The sequence below is a fragment of the Xyrauchen texanus genome, chromosome 8 (assembly GCF_025860055.1).
Source record: "Xyrauchen texanus isolate HMW12.3.18 chromosome 8, RBS_HiC_50CHRs, whole genome shotgun sequence".
NCBI lineage: Eukaryota > Metazoa > Chordata > Actinopteri > Cypriniformes > Catostomidae > Xyrauchen > Xyrauchen texanus.
Genome location: NC_068283.1, coordinates 27,781,292 through 27,795,537, shown reverse-complemented (window position 1 = coordinate 27,795,537; position 14,246 = coordinate 27,781,292). Strand labels below are relative to the sequence as shown.

The following is a 14,246-nucleotide window of genomic DNA, read 5'->3' as shown; positions in this document are numbered from 1 at the left end:
GCGGTATCGCAGCATCAGGACCGCATCAGCCGACTACATGACAGCTTCTTCCCCAAGCAATCAGAATTTTTAACACTTGATCTCTCACGATCAATAATCAGCACTGCACTTTATTAATCTTATATCTCACACTGCACTGTCATAATTATATTCTCCACAATACAACTACTGTATATATATATTTTTTATATACTTTTTATTTTTATTGTATGTGTATTCTATATTATGTTTATTGTTTACTGTACATTGTATATTAATATTATTGTGTTGTTTAATTATGTGTACATTTGATATGTAAATTGTGTTGTGTAAATATGTTGTTTACTGTAATTGGTATATGTCTCATCACTGTCATGACTGCTATGTTGCTCGGAACTGCACACAAGACTTTCACCTACTGTTGCACTTGTGTACATGGTAGTGTGACAATAAAATGATTTGACTGATCAGATTTGTCGTGTTGCCGGTCTTGGCAGCAATTATCTTGTCGCAAATACTGCATCGCATGCTGTTGGCATCAAGCCTGGAGAAATGTAGCCACACTTTTTACCTTTTCCACATCTTTTACATCCATGGGGGTTGAGATGCATACACACTAAAGCCTCACGTGTAAGCCGCGTAAACTTCTGTTTTTCCTTGATGCCTAAACACAGCCAATCACCGGCACTTTTAGATTTGAGAATATCTAGCATGCTACATGCTTATCACTGAAGTTGAAGAGATTAACCCCTTAGGTATTGAAATTTGGTACCGAACAACAAGAAATTTTTCAATAATCGATTGTTTAGAGACAATTCAGTCGGTGCTTAAAATGTATCGAACGCGATACCCAGCCTTAGTGTCAGACAGACATAAAATGTCTCAATTTAAGTTTTTGTCTCATTTCAGTGTCTCGTATCATAAAAGCCTAGTTTTAAGACACAGTTTTAAGTTAAAAGCAGTTTAAAACTTTGACAAATGGGTCTCGAGATCCCTATATTCTTTTGTGTTCGTTCCAAGTGTATTTTATCATCAAAGCATCATCTGTGAAAGGCTGTACTGCCTGCTCTCCAGAGCCTCATCTCTGCCGCTGCTCTTGATAAGGCGCATTGCCAGTATAGACCCAGGCTGAGGCTGACTGCCCCTTACTGCAACGGATTCACAAAAACATCAAGGCGGTACTTTAAGTTTGAATTGCTCCAATGGTAGTAGAATTTCTTATTACAGAATATATTTTGGGTCATGATTAATTGCGGTATTTTTGCGGCAAATTATTTTTCGATTAATTAATCGACGTAAATTAACGTGTTTTGGTGAGACAGACCTATTTCAGAGGCAGAACTTTCAACCTACTGTCGGCAAAGTAACAGTGAGATCAGTCTGGCTGGATTCACCTACCTTGTTTGTTAGCCACTTTTTGACTGCTGATTGGTTGTACAGGCACCTTCTCAAACCAGGGCACAGAGCCTGAAGTGTCGTCACATGACCCAGCAGCAACATTACATATCTTACCATGAGGACAGCAGTGGATGAAATCATCACAACACACAGCCTACAAAGACAATGTATGCACATTTAAAACCTAAATTATGTTTATCAACCAGTAACATTTATCCTTAAAGAGTTCAAACAACAATTTAATTAGCACATATTTGCTATTTGCTATTCTTTCTTCTCGAAGAAAATGTATATTTGCACAGTGGTTTAATGGAGCAATATGTTTTGTATTAATTCAAGTGCTTAAAGGAACTTTGTAATGTTTTTAATTTGATTACTTTCTCTACATCTGCCACTGTCAGTCCCTGGATTTTATAGTTCAGTGTATAAATGCATGAATGAGCATATAAACTATTAGTATGATACATGGGTCAAGCTATTTTATTCAAGCGGTGGGGACAAACTCAACCAAGGTAAAAGTGGTGGGGACATGTCCCCACTGCCCCCACCATAAATGAAACCTATGTCAGTAACAGATTCAGGTGAGGTGATTTACCTCTGGCAGAGGACAGCAGGCCCATTCTCCTTCTTTAGTCTTACAGCATGTGGTTTCATCTGGACATGCTGCAGTGTCATTGCAGGGGACATTATAGTCTGAATCTACAGAAGACAATAGAAAAAATAGAAACTAATTAAGTACAACTAAAAGGGTACTAAAATATTTTGCATGTGTGTTTATAGACGTTCACGTGTGTTTGTGCTTCCGGGATTCATCTACCTTGAGTGTCAGCCACATTCTGACTGCTGATTGGTCGCACAGGCACCTTTTCAAACCAGGGCACAGAGCCTGAAGTGTCGTCACATGACCCAGCAGCAACATTACATATCTTACCATGAGGACAGCAGTGAATGAAATCATCACAACACACAGCCTACAGAAAAAGATAACACGCTCATTTACATATAAATGCTCGTAAAACACTGCTTTGTGGTATAGCCTACTGTGGATTAAGTGTCATCACATACTTCATTGCATAGTGACTTTTATGTCAATAAAACAAATAATCTATTGACTTATAAAGCCTGTTTTAGATGCTAATGCTTCACTCATCTGCCACAATAATGCAATGTCTAGAATGTTCTTAATGTTGGGATTTTTCACAGCAAATACTGATAAATGCTATCATAATTAATTTGATTGATTAATCCATTAGCATACCATGCAATTACTTGATTTCTTATTGACTGACATTCCTGCTTATTACAAAAACATAACAGTCCACCAGTATTGTTATCCATTAAGCGACAATGTCATAGAGAGATTTTATGGCCAAGGTACTTGTCTATGGGGTACCGTGCATTGATCCAGTTGAAGCGTTTAGTATTAGATCAGGTGCGGTGATTTACCTCTGGCAGAGGACAGCAGGCCCATTCTCCTTCTTTAGTCTTACAGCATGTGGTTTCATCTGGACATGCTGCAGTGTCATTGCATGGAACATTATAGTCTGAATCTACAGAAGACACTAGAAAATATTGAAACTAATTAAGAACTAAAAGGGTACTAAACTATTTTGCATGTGTGTTTATAGACGTCCACATGTGTTTGTGCTTCCTGGATTCACCTACCTTGTGTGTCAGCCAAATTCTGACTGCTGATTCGTTGCACAGGCACCTTTTCAAACCAGGGCACAGAGCCTGAAGGGTCATCACATGACCCAGCAGCAACATTACATATCTTACCATGAGGACAGCAGTGAATGAAATCATCACAACACACCGCCTAAAGACACAATGAATGCACACTTGTAATTTAAAAACAAAACATGACTGTCCAGGATTAGTTATTTGGGAAATTGGTCAAGGCCAAGGCTGCTTGTTCATGGGGTAAAGTGCACTGATCCTGCTTAAGAGTTTTACCTCTGGCAGAGGACAGCAGTCCCATTCTCCTTCTTTAGTCTTACAGCATGTGGTTTCATCTGGACATGCTGCAGTGTCATTGCAGGGAACATTATAATCAGAATCCACAGATGCCCCTAAAAATGTTAGAAACAATTTAAGAACAAGTAAAGGCGTGCAGATATGTTCTACATGTGTTTATTACGGTGGCCGTGAAGTGCAAAGCAAAAAAACAAATCATAAAAGCATTTGCACACAATATGGACAAAAGTGTCCAGAGTGTTTAATTCAGACATTTATTTAAATGTTGCCTCAAGCATATGGCTGAACCCTAAATAATATATTATTAAGTCCCCTTTCTGCTAGTCAGAGTGGATTGTGAGGGAGGTTAATATGCTCAATGACCTATATGAGTGTGAATTGTTGAGATCCTTTGAAAATATGGTTCAACATTTTGGGATTCCCAGATCTCAGTTCTATAGGAATTTACAGCTGTGCTACCTGCTCTGTACTATTTTTGGGAGTAGCATACACCCCCCTAGAGTGGCAGATACTCAGGGAATTGTGATTACTGCATTTGGAAAAGGTCATGAGGCATCAGTGTATTACTCCCTGCTAATTCAGAGTCTGGCGGATGGAGATTCTAAAAAAACGTCAAGTCTACATTAGGGATGCAAGGGTGCGCCTTATGCAATTTAAGATTTTACATTGATTCTATTGGACCCCCTATAGATTGTATAGGCTTGGTCTTAAAGACACACCCACCTGCTGGCAATGCCAATCAGAAGATGGAGACACAACCCATGTTTTTTGGTAGTGTGTTGAAACTAAGATCCAAGAATTTTGGTTGAAGGTTCAGAGTTTTACGTGGTACGCATTAGGCACTCAGATTTCATTTTGCCCCAGACTCTGTATTTAAGGTGATGGGGAGGTCATTAATATAGGGGATGAACACATAAAAAATTGGGTCCTAGCCAGTGTTATGATCGGCAGACAGATTATTCATAGGGGATGGATGTTGGCTGGAGCTCCCTCATTTCAAGAGTGGTGCGCAGAGATGGGGAGGGTAGCGGTATTCAAGGAAATGTCATGTTGAAGGCTAGGCAACTTAGATACATTTAATCAGTATGGGGCAGCTATTTGGCATTTTTCACCAAATTTGTTTTTTATTATTTTATACATATATATTATATATATATTTTCTTCTTTCTTTTTTTTTTTTGTGTGTGTGTGTGTGTGTATATTCAAGTGTGACCACAGCGATATTTGTTGAGGGTCAGGGTTGGGTTGGGGATTGGGAGGGGGAAAGGGAATAATGGAGGTTATATGTTGATTCTGTGAATATATGTTTTTCTTTTCTGTGTAATTTTTTTGAATCAATAAAAAGTGTTAATCAGCTTTGCGCTCAAGTTGGTTTATGAATCCTTAAATGTGAATTGTGTGCAATAATTGGTGTTAATGTGTTAACTGACATATTAAGAAGTGTCAAGTGTGTATGAAATAGTAACTTAGTTAATATTACTCTTGACAAGATTATATTTCTGAGACGCTCTCAATTAACGGAGAATTAAAAGGAGTCGAGACCGCAGCTATCTGATAAACTTGAAATTACACTGTGCACATTTTCATTCATAAGGTTTACACTATTGTAATATTGTCGTCACAGACTCATCATTGCTTTGTAATTTTCGCGATGATCAGTCTTCCGAATATTTTTTTGTATTATTCGGATGAATTCGTTATTCATTTGAAGTCATTATTTGTGCCTTTTCGAATTAGGTATTCAGCTTTGGGGACATCCCTACTATGTACAGTATATGCGTCAAATAGGGCTGGGTATCATTCGAAAAATTTCATTACCGATTGTTATGATGTGAGGAAACAGGAGAAGGCAGACGGGAATGTGGATCCAGATGCGGCTTTTATTGTAACCAAAAACAGAATAAACAAAACACAGGAACAAAAGAAAGTCCTCGATGGGAAAAAGGGAAACTAAATACAAGAGGATACGGAGGGCGGAGAACAACAGGGTAACCACGGACGGACAGATGACACGACAGGGTAACCACGGATGGACAGATGACACGACAGGGTAACCACGGACGGACAGATGACACGACAGGGTAACCACGGACGGACAGATGACAGGGTAACCTCGAGCGGGCTGACAGACAGGCAGGGAACACGGAGAGAGAGTAAGACCATGCGAGAGCGGAGACATAGAACATCAACGAACGACAACGGGAAGGGGAGAAAGCGGGGTTTAAATAAACAGACAAGGTAATGACAAAATAACAGACAGGTGCGGACAATAACACAGTGATCAGGGCTGGGAGCATGATCCGGGAATTGTGGGAAGTGCAGTTTCACACACGGACAGTGAGACTCAGGGCGGACAACAGGGAAAACGTGACATGGAACGGGATCGGTGACGGGTGAAACGGAAAACACGGAGCAGACAACAAGGAAACGTGACATAAACGTGATTAGTGAAACAGAGAACATAGGGCAGACAACACAGGAACGTGACACCGATACCTTGACTTCAATACCGGTTCCTAAACGATACTTTTTTCGATATCAATTTTATGAAATCCATTTAAACCAGATTACAAACATTACCTCAAAACAACTTTTGAGGTTTTTTGCATTTAATTTTTTTTTAGACTTTTTCAGTTTGTTGACTTTTTTTACAGACTCAAAGACTCATCTCCAGAGCCTTCTGGTCTCCTCATGCCAGGGTCGGCAGGGGCAGAGGCTATAACATTAATGTGAAGAGGAAAAAATAAAACAATAAAGCTAAACTGTTAATTCAGTCAACCCTAAGTACAGTTTAACAAGATAACTAGTTTAATGTACATTAAACTTGATCAGTTACTGTCAACCTTAAAGCATTTTTAGCATCGATTTAGCTAGCTATCTATAGCCATACATCCAAACAATATCTAACGTTACGTAGGTCCCAGTTTATAGGACTATGTCACCGTGCACAGAAACGTTCATTTAACATGTACACAAGCATGTACCACTACAAGTTAGCCGTTTTTGTTTGTTGGTTTGTTAAATGTTAACCTTACCTGTCGGTGTCCCAGTCATAGTGCCGCTGCATTCATCAGAAGTTTTTTAGGAGGACTCATGTAGTGGGCATGTGTGGAGCGGAGGGGGGCGGGGCCGGGTCGGAATAGGGATAAAGCGAGGAATAAAGGCGGCCGGTGATGATGGTTCAGAGAGAGAGAATTACGGGCATGTCCGTCATGTGTGTTTATGTTTGTGCTTTTGGTTTGAGTTTAATTAAATTATCATTTATATTGACAAGCCGATTCTCGCCTCCTCCTTGCCCATCCTTTAACTGTGTTACATTGGTGCCGAAGCACGGGAAGGAGGAGGGATGCCCGTCGCAGAGTCCTCGACACTGCCGTCCACCCTGGGGAGCGCCGCTGCCATCTGCCGGGTAACGGAGTAGCCCGACTGCCCGGATGCGGGGAACGGCCGTCGTCCGTGGGGCAAGTGGGGACTGGATACCCTGACCGCCTGGAGCGAGGGAGCCGCTGCTGGGGGCGGAGGAGTGCCCTGCCGTCCCCAGAGATGTGGAGGGGTCGAGGGAGACCCCCGTCCGAGGGGAGGAGGGAAGAAACGCCTCGACTGCCCGGAGCGGTAGGGCCGCTGCCAGGGGCGGAGGAGTGTCCCCATTTGCTGCCAGAAAAGCGGAGGGGCGTTCTGCTCGCTGGGGGTCGAAGGTTTGACTCCAGTTCGCCCGGGATTGGAGCGGCTGTCGTCCGCCTGAGTGTGGAGGAGTGTTCGAGGACCACGCTACGGTACAGCAGAGAACCGGTGAGTGAGCTTTTTCTCTCTCTCCTCTCTCTCTCTGTCGCACTATGTTGGCCTTTTCCCTTGCCTGTTTTGTTTTTTTCTGTTGTTGTTGTCTTCCCCCTCCTGTCTCCTCCCAGGGTGAGGAAGGCGGGGATGACCATGCGGGACGCAAGATACACCCCTCCCCAGGGGGGTGTACGTCATGCCGGTGGCACCCCGGCCTGAGATAACGCCGGGAGGAGTGTGGAGCAGAGGGGGGCGGGGCCGGGTTGGAATATCACGCGCCCGGTCCCCAATCGGCCTGATGAGGCGCACGAGGGATAAAGGCGGCCGGTGACGATGGTCCCAGAGAGAGAGAATTACGGGTCATGTGTGTTTATGTTTGTGCTTTTGGTTTGAGTTTAATTAAATTATCATTTATATTGACAAGCCGGTTCTCGCCTCCTCCTTGCCCATCCATTAACTGTGTTAAAGCATGTTAAATTAAGCTCTGTGGCAGGAGTACGCTGAGAGGATGACTGCACCGGCTCGGTCTTCTTGCAGTCAAAGACGGAGCAACTTTCTGCTCTTAAGTGTATTCCATGCACTGTCAAGTGCTTCAAGTGCTGACGATAAGACGGCGGTAGGTCTGATCACTGACAATGATGAAACAGAGAGGAGGTGCACACTCTGACACACTGGTGTCAGGAGCACAACCACTCCCTCAACGTCAGTAAGACCAAGGAGCTTGTAGTGGACTTCAGGAGGAAAGACAGAGAACAGCCCCATCACTATTAATGGAGCACCAGTGGAGAGAGTCAGCAGCTTCAAGTTCCTCGGTGTCCACATTACTGAGGAACTCACATGGTCCGTCCACACTGAGGCCGTTGTGAAGGCTCACAAGCGCCTCTTCTTCCTGAGACGACTGAGGAAGTTTGGAATGAACCACCACATCCTCACACGGTTCTACACCAGTACTGTAGAGAGTATCCTGACTGGCTGCATCACTGCCTGGTACGGCAATAGCACCGCTCACAACCGCAAAGACCTGCAGAAGGGTGGTGCGAACCGCCAGAAACATCATCGGAGGTGAGCTTCCTTCCCTCCAGGACATCTATAACAGGCGGTGTGTGAAAAAAGCTCGGAGGATCATCAGAGACTCCAGCCACCCGAGTCATGGGCTGCTCTCACTGCTACCATCAGGCAGGCGGTATCGCAGCATCAGGACCCGCATCAGCCGACTACATGACAGCTTCTTCCCCCAAGCAATCAGAATTTTTAACACTTGATCTCTCACGATCAATAATCAGCACTGCACTTTATTAATCTTATATCTCACACTGCACTGTCATAATTATATTCTCCACAATACAACTACTGTATATATATATTTTTTATATACTTTTTATTTTTATTGTATGTGTATTCTATATTATGTTTATTGTTTACTGTACATTGTATATTAATATTATTGTGTTGTTTAATTATGTGTACATTTGATATGTAAATTGTGTTGTGTAAATATGTTGTTTACTGTAATTGGTATATGTCTCGTCACTGTCATGACTGCTATGTTGCTCGGAACTGCACACAAGACTTTCCCCTACTGTTGCACTTGTGTACATGGTAGTGTGACAATAAAGTGATTTGACTGATCAGATTTGTCGTGTTGCCGGTCTTGGCAGCAATTATCTTGTCGCAAATACTGCATCGCATGCTGTTGGCATCAAGCCTGGAGAAATGTAGCCACACTTTTTACCTTTTCCACATCTTTTACATCCATGGGGGTTGAGATGCATACACACTAAAGCCTCACGTGTAAGCCGCGTAAACTTCTGTTTTTCCTTGATGCCTAAACACAGCCAATCACCGGCACTTTTAGATTTGAGAATATCTAGCATGCTACATGCTTATCACTGAAGTTGAAGAGATTAACCCCTTAGGTATTGAAATTTGGTACCGAACAACAAGAAATTTTTCAATAATCGATTGTTTAGAGACAATTCAGTCGGTGCTTAAAATGTATCGAACGCGATACCCAGCCTTAGTGTCAGACAGACATAAAATGTCTCAATTTAAGTTTTTGTCTCATTTCAGTGTCTCGTATCATAAAAGCCTAGTTTTAAGACACAGTTTTAAGTTAAAAGCAGTTTAAAACTTTGACAAATGGGTCTCGAGATCCCTATATTCTTTTGTGTTCGTTCCAAGTGTATTTTATCATCAAAGCATCATCTGTGAAAGGCTGTACTGCCTGCTCTCCAGAGCCTCATCTCTGCCGCTGCTCTTGATAAGGCACATTGCCAGTATAGACCCAGGCTGAGGCTGACTGCCCCTTACTGCAACAGATTCACAAAAACATCAAGGCGGTACTTTAAGTTTGAATTGCTCCAATGGTAGTAGAATTTCTTATTACAGAATATATTTTGGGTCATGATTAATTGCGGTATTTTTGCGGCAAATTATTTTTCGATTAATTAATCGACGTAAATTAACGTGTTTTGGTGAGACAGACCTATTTCAGAGGCAGAACTTTCAACCTACTGTCGGCAAAGTAACAGTGAGATCAGTCTGGCTGGATTCACCTACCTTGTTTGTTAGCCACTTTTTGACTGCTGATTGGTTGCACAGGCACCTTCTCAAACCAGGGCACAGAGCCTGAAGTGTCGTCACATGACCCAGCAGCAACATTACATATCTTACCATGAGGACAGCAGTGGATGAAATCATCACAACACACAGCCTACAAAGACAATGTATGCACATTTAAAACCTAAATTATGTTTATCAACCAGTAACATTTATCCTTAAAGAGTTCAAACAACAATTTAATTAGCACATATTTGCTATTTGCTATTCTTTCTTCTCGAAGAAAATGTATATTTGCACAGTGGTTTAATGGAGCAATATGTTTTGTATTAATTCAAGTGCTTAAAGGAACTTTGTAATGTTTTTAATTTGATTACTTTCTCTACATCTGCCACTGTCAGTCCCTGGATTTTATAGTTCAGTGTATAAATGCATGAATGAGCATATAAACTATTAGTATGATACATGGGTCAAGCTATTTTATTCAAGCGGTGGGGACAAACTCAACCAAGGTAAAAAGTGGTGGGGACATGTCCCCACTGCCCCCCACCATAAATGAAACCTATGTCAGTAACAGATTCAGGTGAGGTGATTTACCTCTGGCAGAGGACAGCAGGCCCATTCTCCTTCTTTAGTCTTACAGCATGTGGTTTCATCTGGACATGCTGCAGTGTCATTGCAGGGGACATTATAGTCTGAATCTACAGAAGACAATAGAAAAAATAGAAACTAATTAAGTACAACTAAAAGGGTACTAAAATATTTTGCATGTGTGTTTATAGACGTTCACGTGTGTTTGTGCTTCCGGGATTCATCTACCTTGTGTGTCAGCCACATTCTGACTGCTGATTGGTCGCACAGGCACCTTTTCAAACCAGGGCACAGAGCCTGAAGTGTCGTCACATGACCCAGCAGCAACATTACATATCTTACCATGAGGACAGCAGTGAATGAAATCATCACAACACACAGCCTACAGAAAAAGATAACACGCTCATTTACATATAAATTCTCGTACAACACTGCTTTGTGGTATAGCCTACTGTGGATTAAGTGTCATCACATACTTCATTGCATAGTGACTTTTATGTCAATAAAACAAATAATCTATTGACTTATAAAGCCTGTTTTAGATGCTAATGCTTCACTCATCTGCCACAATAATGCAATGTCTACAATGTTCTTAATGTTGGGATTTTTCACAGCAAATACTGATAAATGCTATCATAATTAATTTGATTGATTAATCCATTAGCATACCATGCAATTACTTGATTTCTTATTGACTGACATTCCTGCTTATTACAAAAACATAACAGTCCACCAGTATTGTTATCCATTAGCGACAATGTCATAGAGAGATTTTATGGCCAAGGTACTTGTCTATGGGGTACCGTGCATTGATCCAGTTGAAGGGTTTAGTATTAGATCAGGTGCGGTGATTTACCTCTGGCAGAGGACAGCAGGCCCATTCTCCTTCTTTAGTCTTACAGCATGTGGTTTCATCTGGACATGCTGCAGTGTCATTGCATGGAACATTATAGTCTGAATCTACAGAAGACACTAGAAAATATTGAAACTAATTAAGAACTAAAAGGGTACTAAAATATTTTGCATGTGTGTTTATAGACGTCCACATGTGTTTGTGCTTCCTGGATTCACCTACCTTGTGTGTCAGCCAAATTCTGACTGCTGATTCGTTGCACAGGCACCTTCTCAAACCAGGGCACAGAGCCTGAAGGGTCATCACATGACCCAGCAGCAACATTACATATCTTATCATGAGGACAGCAGTGAATGAAATCATCACAACACACCGCCTAAAGACACAATGAATGCACACTTGTAATTTAAAAACAAAACATGACTGTCCAGGATTAGTTATTTGGGAAATTGGTCAAGGCCAAGGCTGCTTGTTCATGGGGTAAAGTGCACTGATCCTGCTTGAGTAGTTTTACCTCTGGCAGAGGACAGCAGGCCCATTCTCCTTCTTTAGTCTTACAGCATGTGGTTTCATCTGGACATGCTGCAGTGTCATTGCAGGGAACATTATAATCGGAATCCACAGATGCCCCTAAAAATGTTAGAAACAATTTAAGAACAAGTAAAGGCGTGCAGATATGTTCTACATGTGTTTATTACGGTGGCCGTGAAGTGCAAAGCAAAACAACAAATCATAAAACACAACATCAAATCAGAATCACAGCATTTGCACACAGTATGGACAAAAGTGTCCAGAGTGTTTAATTCAGACATTTATTTAAATGTTGCCTCAAGCATATGGCTGAACCCTAAATAATATATTATTAAGTCCCCTTTCTGCTAGTCAGAGTGGATTGTGAGGGAGGTTAATATGCTCAATGACCTATATGAGTGTGAATTGTTGAGATCCTTTGAAAATATGGTTCAACATTTTGGGATTCCCAGATCTCAGTTCTATAGGAATTTACAGCTGTGCTACCTGCTCTGTACTATTTTTGGGAGTAGCATACACCCCCTAGAGTGGCAGATACTCAGGGAATTGTGATTACTGCATTTGGAAAAGGTCATGAGGCATTAGTGTATTACTCCCTGCTAATTCAGAGTCTGGCGGATGGAGATTCTAAAAAAACGTCAAGTCTACATTAGGGATGCAAGGGTGCGCCTTATGCAATTTAAGATTTTACATTGATTCTATTAGACCCCCTATAAATTGTATAGGCTTGGTCTTAAAGACACACCCACCTGCTGGCAATGCCAATCAGAAGATGGAGCCACAACCCATGTTTTTTGGTAGTGTGTTGAAACTAAGATCCAAGAATTTTGGTTGAAGGTTCAGAGTTTTACGTGGTACGTATTAGGCACTCAGATTTCATTTTGCCCCAGACTCTGTATTTAAGGTGATGGGGAGGTCATTAATATAGGGGATGAACACATAAAAAATTGGGTCCTAGCCAGTGTTATGATCGGCAGACAGATTATTCATAGGGGATGGATGTTGGCTGGAGCTCCCTCATTTCAAGAGTGGTGCGCAGAGATGGGGAGGGTAGTGGTATTCAAGGAAATGTCATGTTGAAGGCTAGGCAACTTAGATACATTTAATCAATATGGGGCAGCTATTTGGCATTTTTCACCAAATTTGTTTTTTATTATTTTATACATATATATTATATATATATATTTTCTTCTTTCTTTTTTTTTGTGTGTGTGTGTGTGTGTGTGTATATTCAAGTGTGACCACAGCGATATTTGTTGAGGGTCAGGGTTGGGTTGGGGATTGGGAGGGGGAAAGGAAATAATGGAGGTTATATGTTGATTCTGTGAATATATGTTTTGCTTTTCTGTGTAATTTTTTTGAATCAATAAAAAGTGTTAATCAGCTTTGCGCTCAAGTTGGTTTATGAATCCTTAAATGTGAATTGTGTGCAATAATTGGTGTTAATGTGTTAACTGACATATTAAGAAGTGTCAAGTGTGTATGAAATAGTAACTTAGTTAATATTACTCTTGACAAGATTATATTTCTGAGACGCTCTCAATTAACGGAGAATGAAAAGGAGTCGAGACCGCAGCTATCTGATAAACTTGAAATTACACTGTGCACATTTTCATTCATAAGGTTTACACTATTGTAATATTGTCGTCACAGACTCATCATTGCTTTGTAATTTTCACGATGATCAGTCTTCCGAATATTTTTTTGTATTATTCGGATGAATTCGTTATTCATTTGAAGTCATTATTTGTGCCTTTTCGAATTAGGTATTCGGCTTTGGGGACATCCCTACTATGTACAGTATATGCGTCAAATAGGGCTGGGTATCATTCGAAAAATTTCATTACCGATTGTTATGATGTGAGGAAACAGGAGAAGGCAGACGGGAATGTGGATCCAGATGCGGCTTTTATTGTAACCAAAAAACAGAATAAACAAAACACAGGAACAAAAGAAAGTCCTCGATGGGAAAAAGGGAAACTAAATACAAGAGGATACGGAGGGCGGAGAACAACAGGGTAACCACGGATGGACAGATGACACGACAGGGTAACCACGGATGGACAGATGACACGACAGGGTAACCACAGACGGACAGATGACACGACAGGGTAACCACGGACGGACAGATGACAGGGTAACCTCGAGCGGGCTGACAGACAGGCAGGGAACACGGAGAGAGACTAAGACCATGCGAGAGCGGAGACATAGAACATCAACAAACGACAACGGGAAGGGGAGAAAGCGGGGTTTAAATAAACAGACAAGGTAATGACAAAATAACAGACAGGTGCAGACAATAACACAGTGATCAGGGCTGGGAGCGTGATCCGGAAATTGTGGGAAGTGCAGTTTCACACACGGACAGTGAGACTCAGGGCGGACAACAGGGAAAACGTGACATGGAACGGGATCGGTGACGGGTGAAACGGAAAACACGGAGCAGACAACAAGGAAACGTGACATAAACGTGATTAGTGAAACAGAGAACATAGGGCAGACAACACAGGAACGTGACACCGATACCTTGACTTCGATACCGGTTCCTAAACGATACTTTTTTCGATATCAATTTTATGAAATC

At 41.5% G+C, this 14,246-nt stretch overlaps 1 protein-coding gene across 1 annotated transcript in view; it reads right to left on the bottom strand.

Moving 5' to 3' along the window:
* LOC127647338 (uncharacterized) overlaps positions 1–14,246 on the bottom strand; it is a 36,566-nt gene that overhangs the window by 11,137 nt on the left and 11,183 nt on the right. Inside the window, exons 12-23 of the mRNA XM_052131522.1 lie at positions 11,646–11,761; positions 11,354–11,507; positions 11,135–11,250; positions 10,507–10,660; positions 10,285–10,388; positions 9,688–9,841; positions 3,334–3,449; positions 3,043–3,196; positions 2,824–2,939; positions 2,195–2,348; positions 1,973–2,076; positions 1,378–1,531 (exon numbers count right to left, since the gene is read on the bottom strand). Of these exons, the coding sequence (XP_051987482.1) occupies positions 1,378–1,531; positions 1,973–2,076; positions 2,195–2,348; positions 2,824–2,939; positions 3,043–3,196; positions 3,334–3,449; positions 9,688–9,841; positions 10,285–10,388; positions 10,507–10,660; positions 11,135–11,250; positions 11,354–11,507; positions 11,646–11,761 (1,596 nt within the window). The remainder of the gene's footprint in view (positions 1–1,377; positions 1,532–1,972; positions 2,077–2,194; positions 2,349–2,823; positions 2,940–3,042; positions 3,197–3,333; positions 3,450–9,687; positions 9,842–10,284; positions 10,389–10,506; positions 10,661–11,134; positions 11,251–11,353; positions 11,508–11,645; positions 11,762–14,246) is intronic.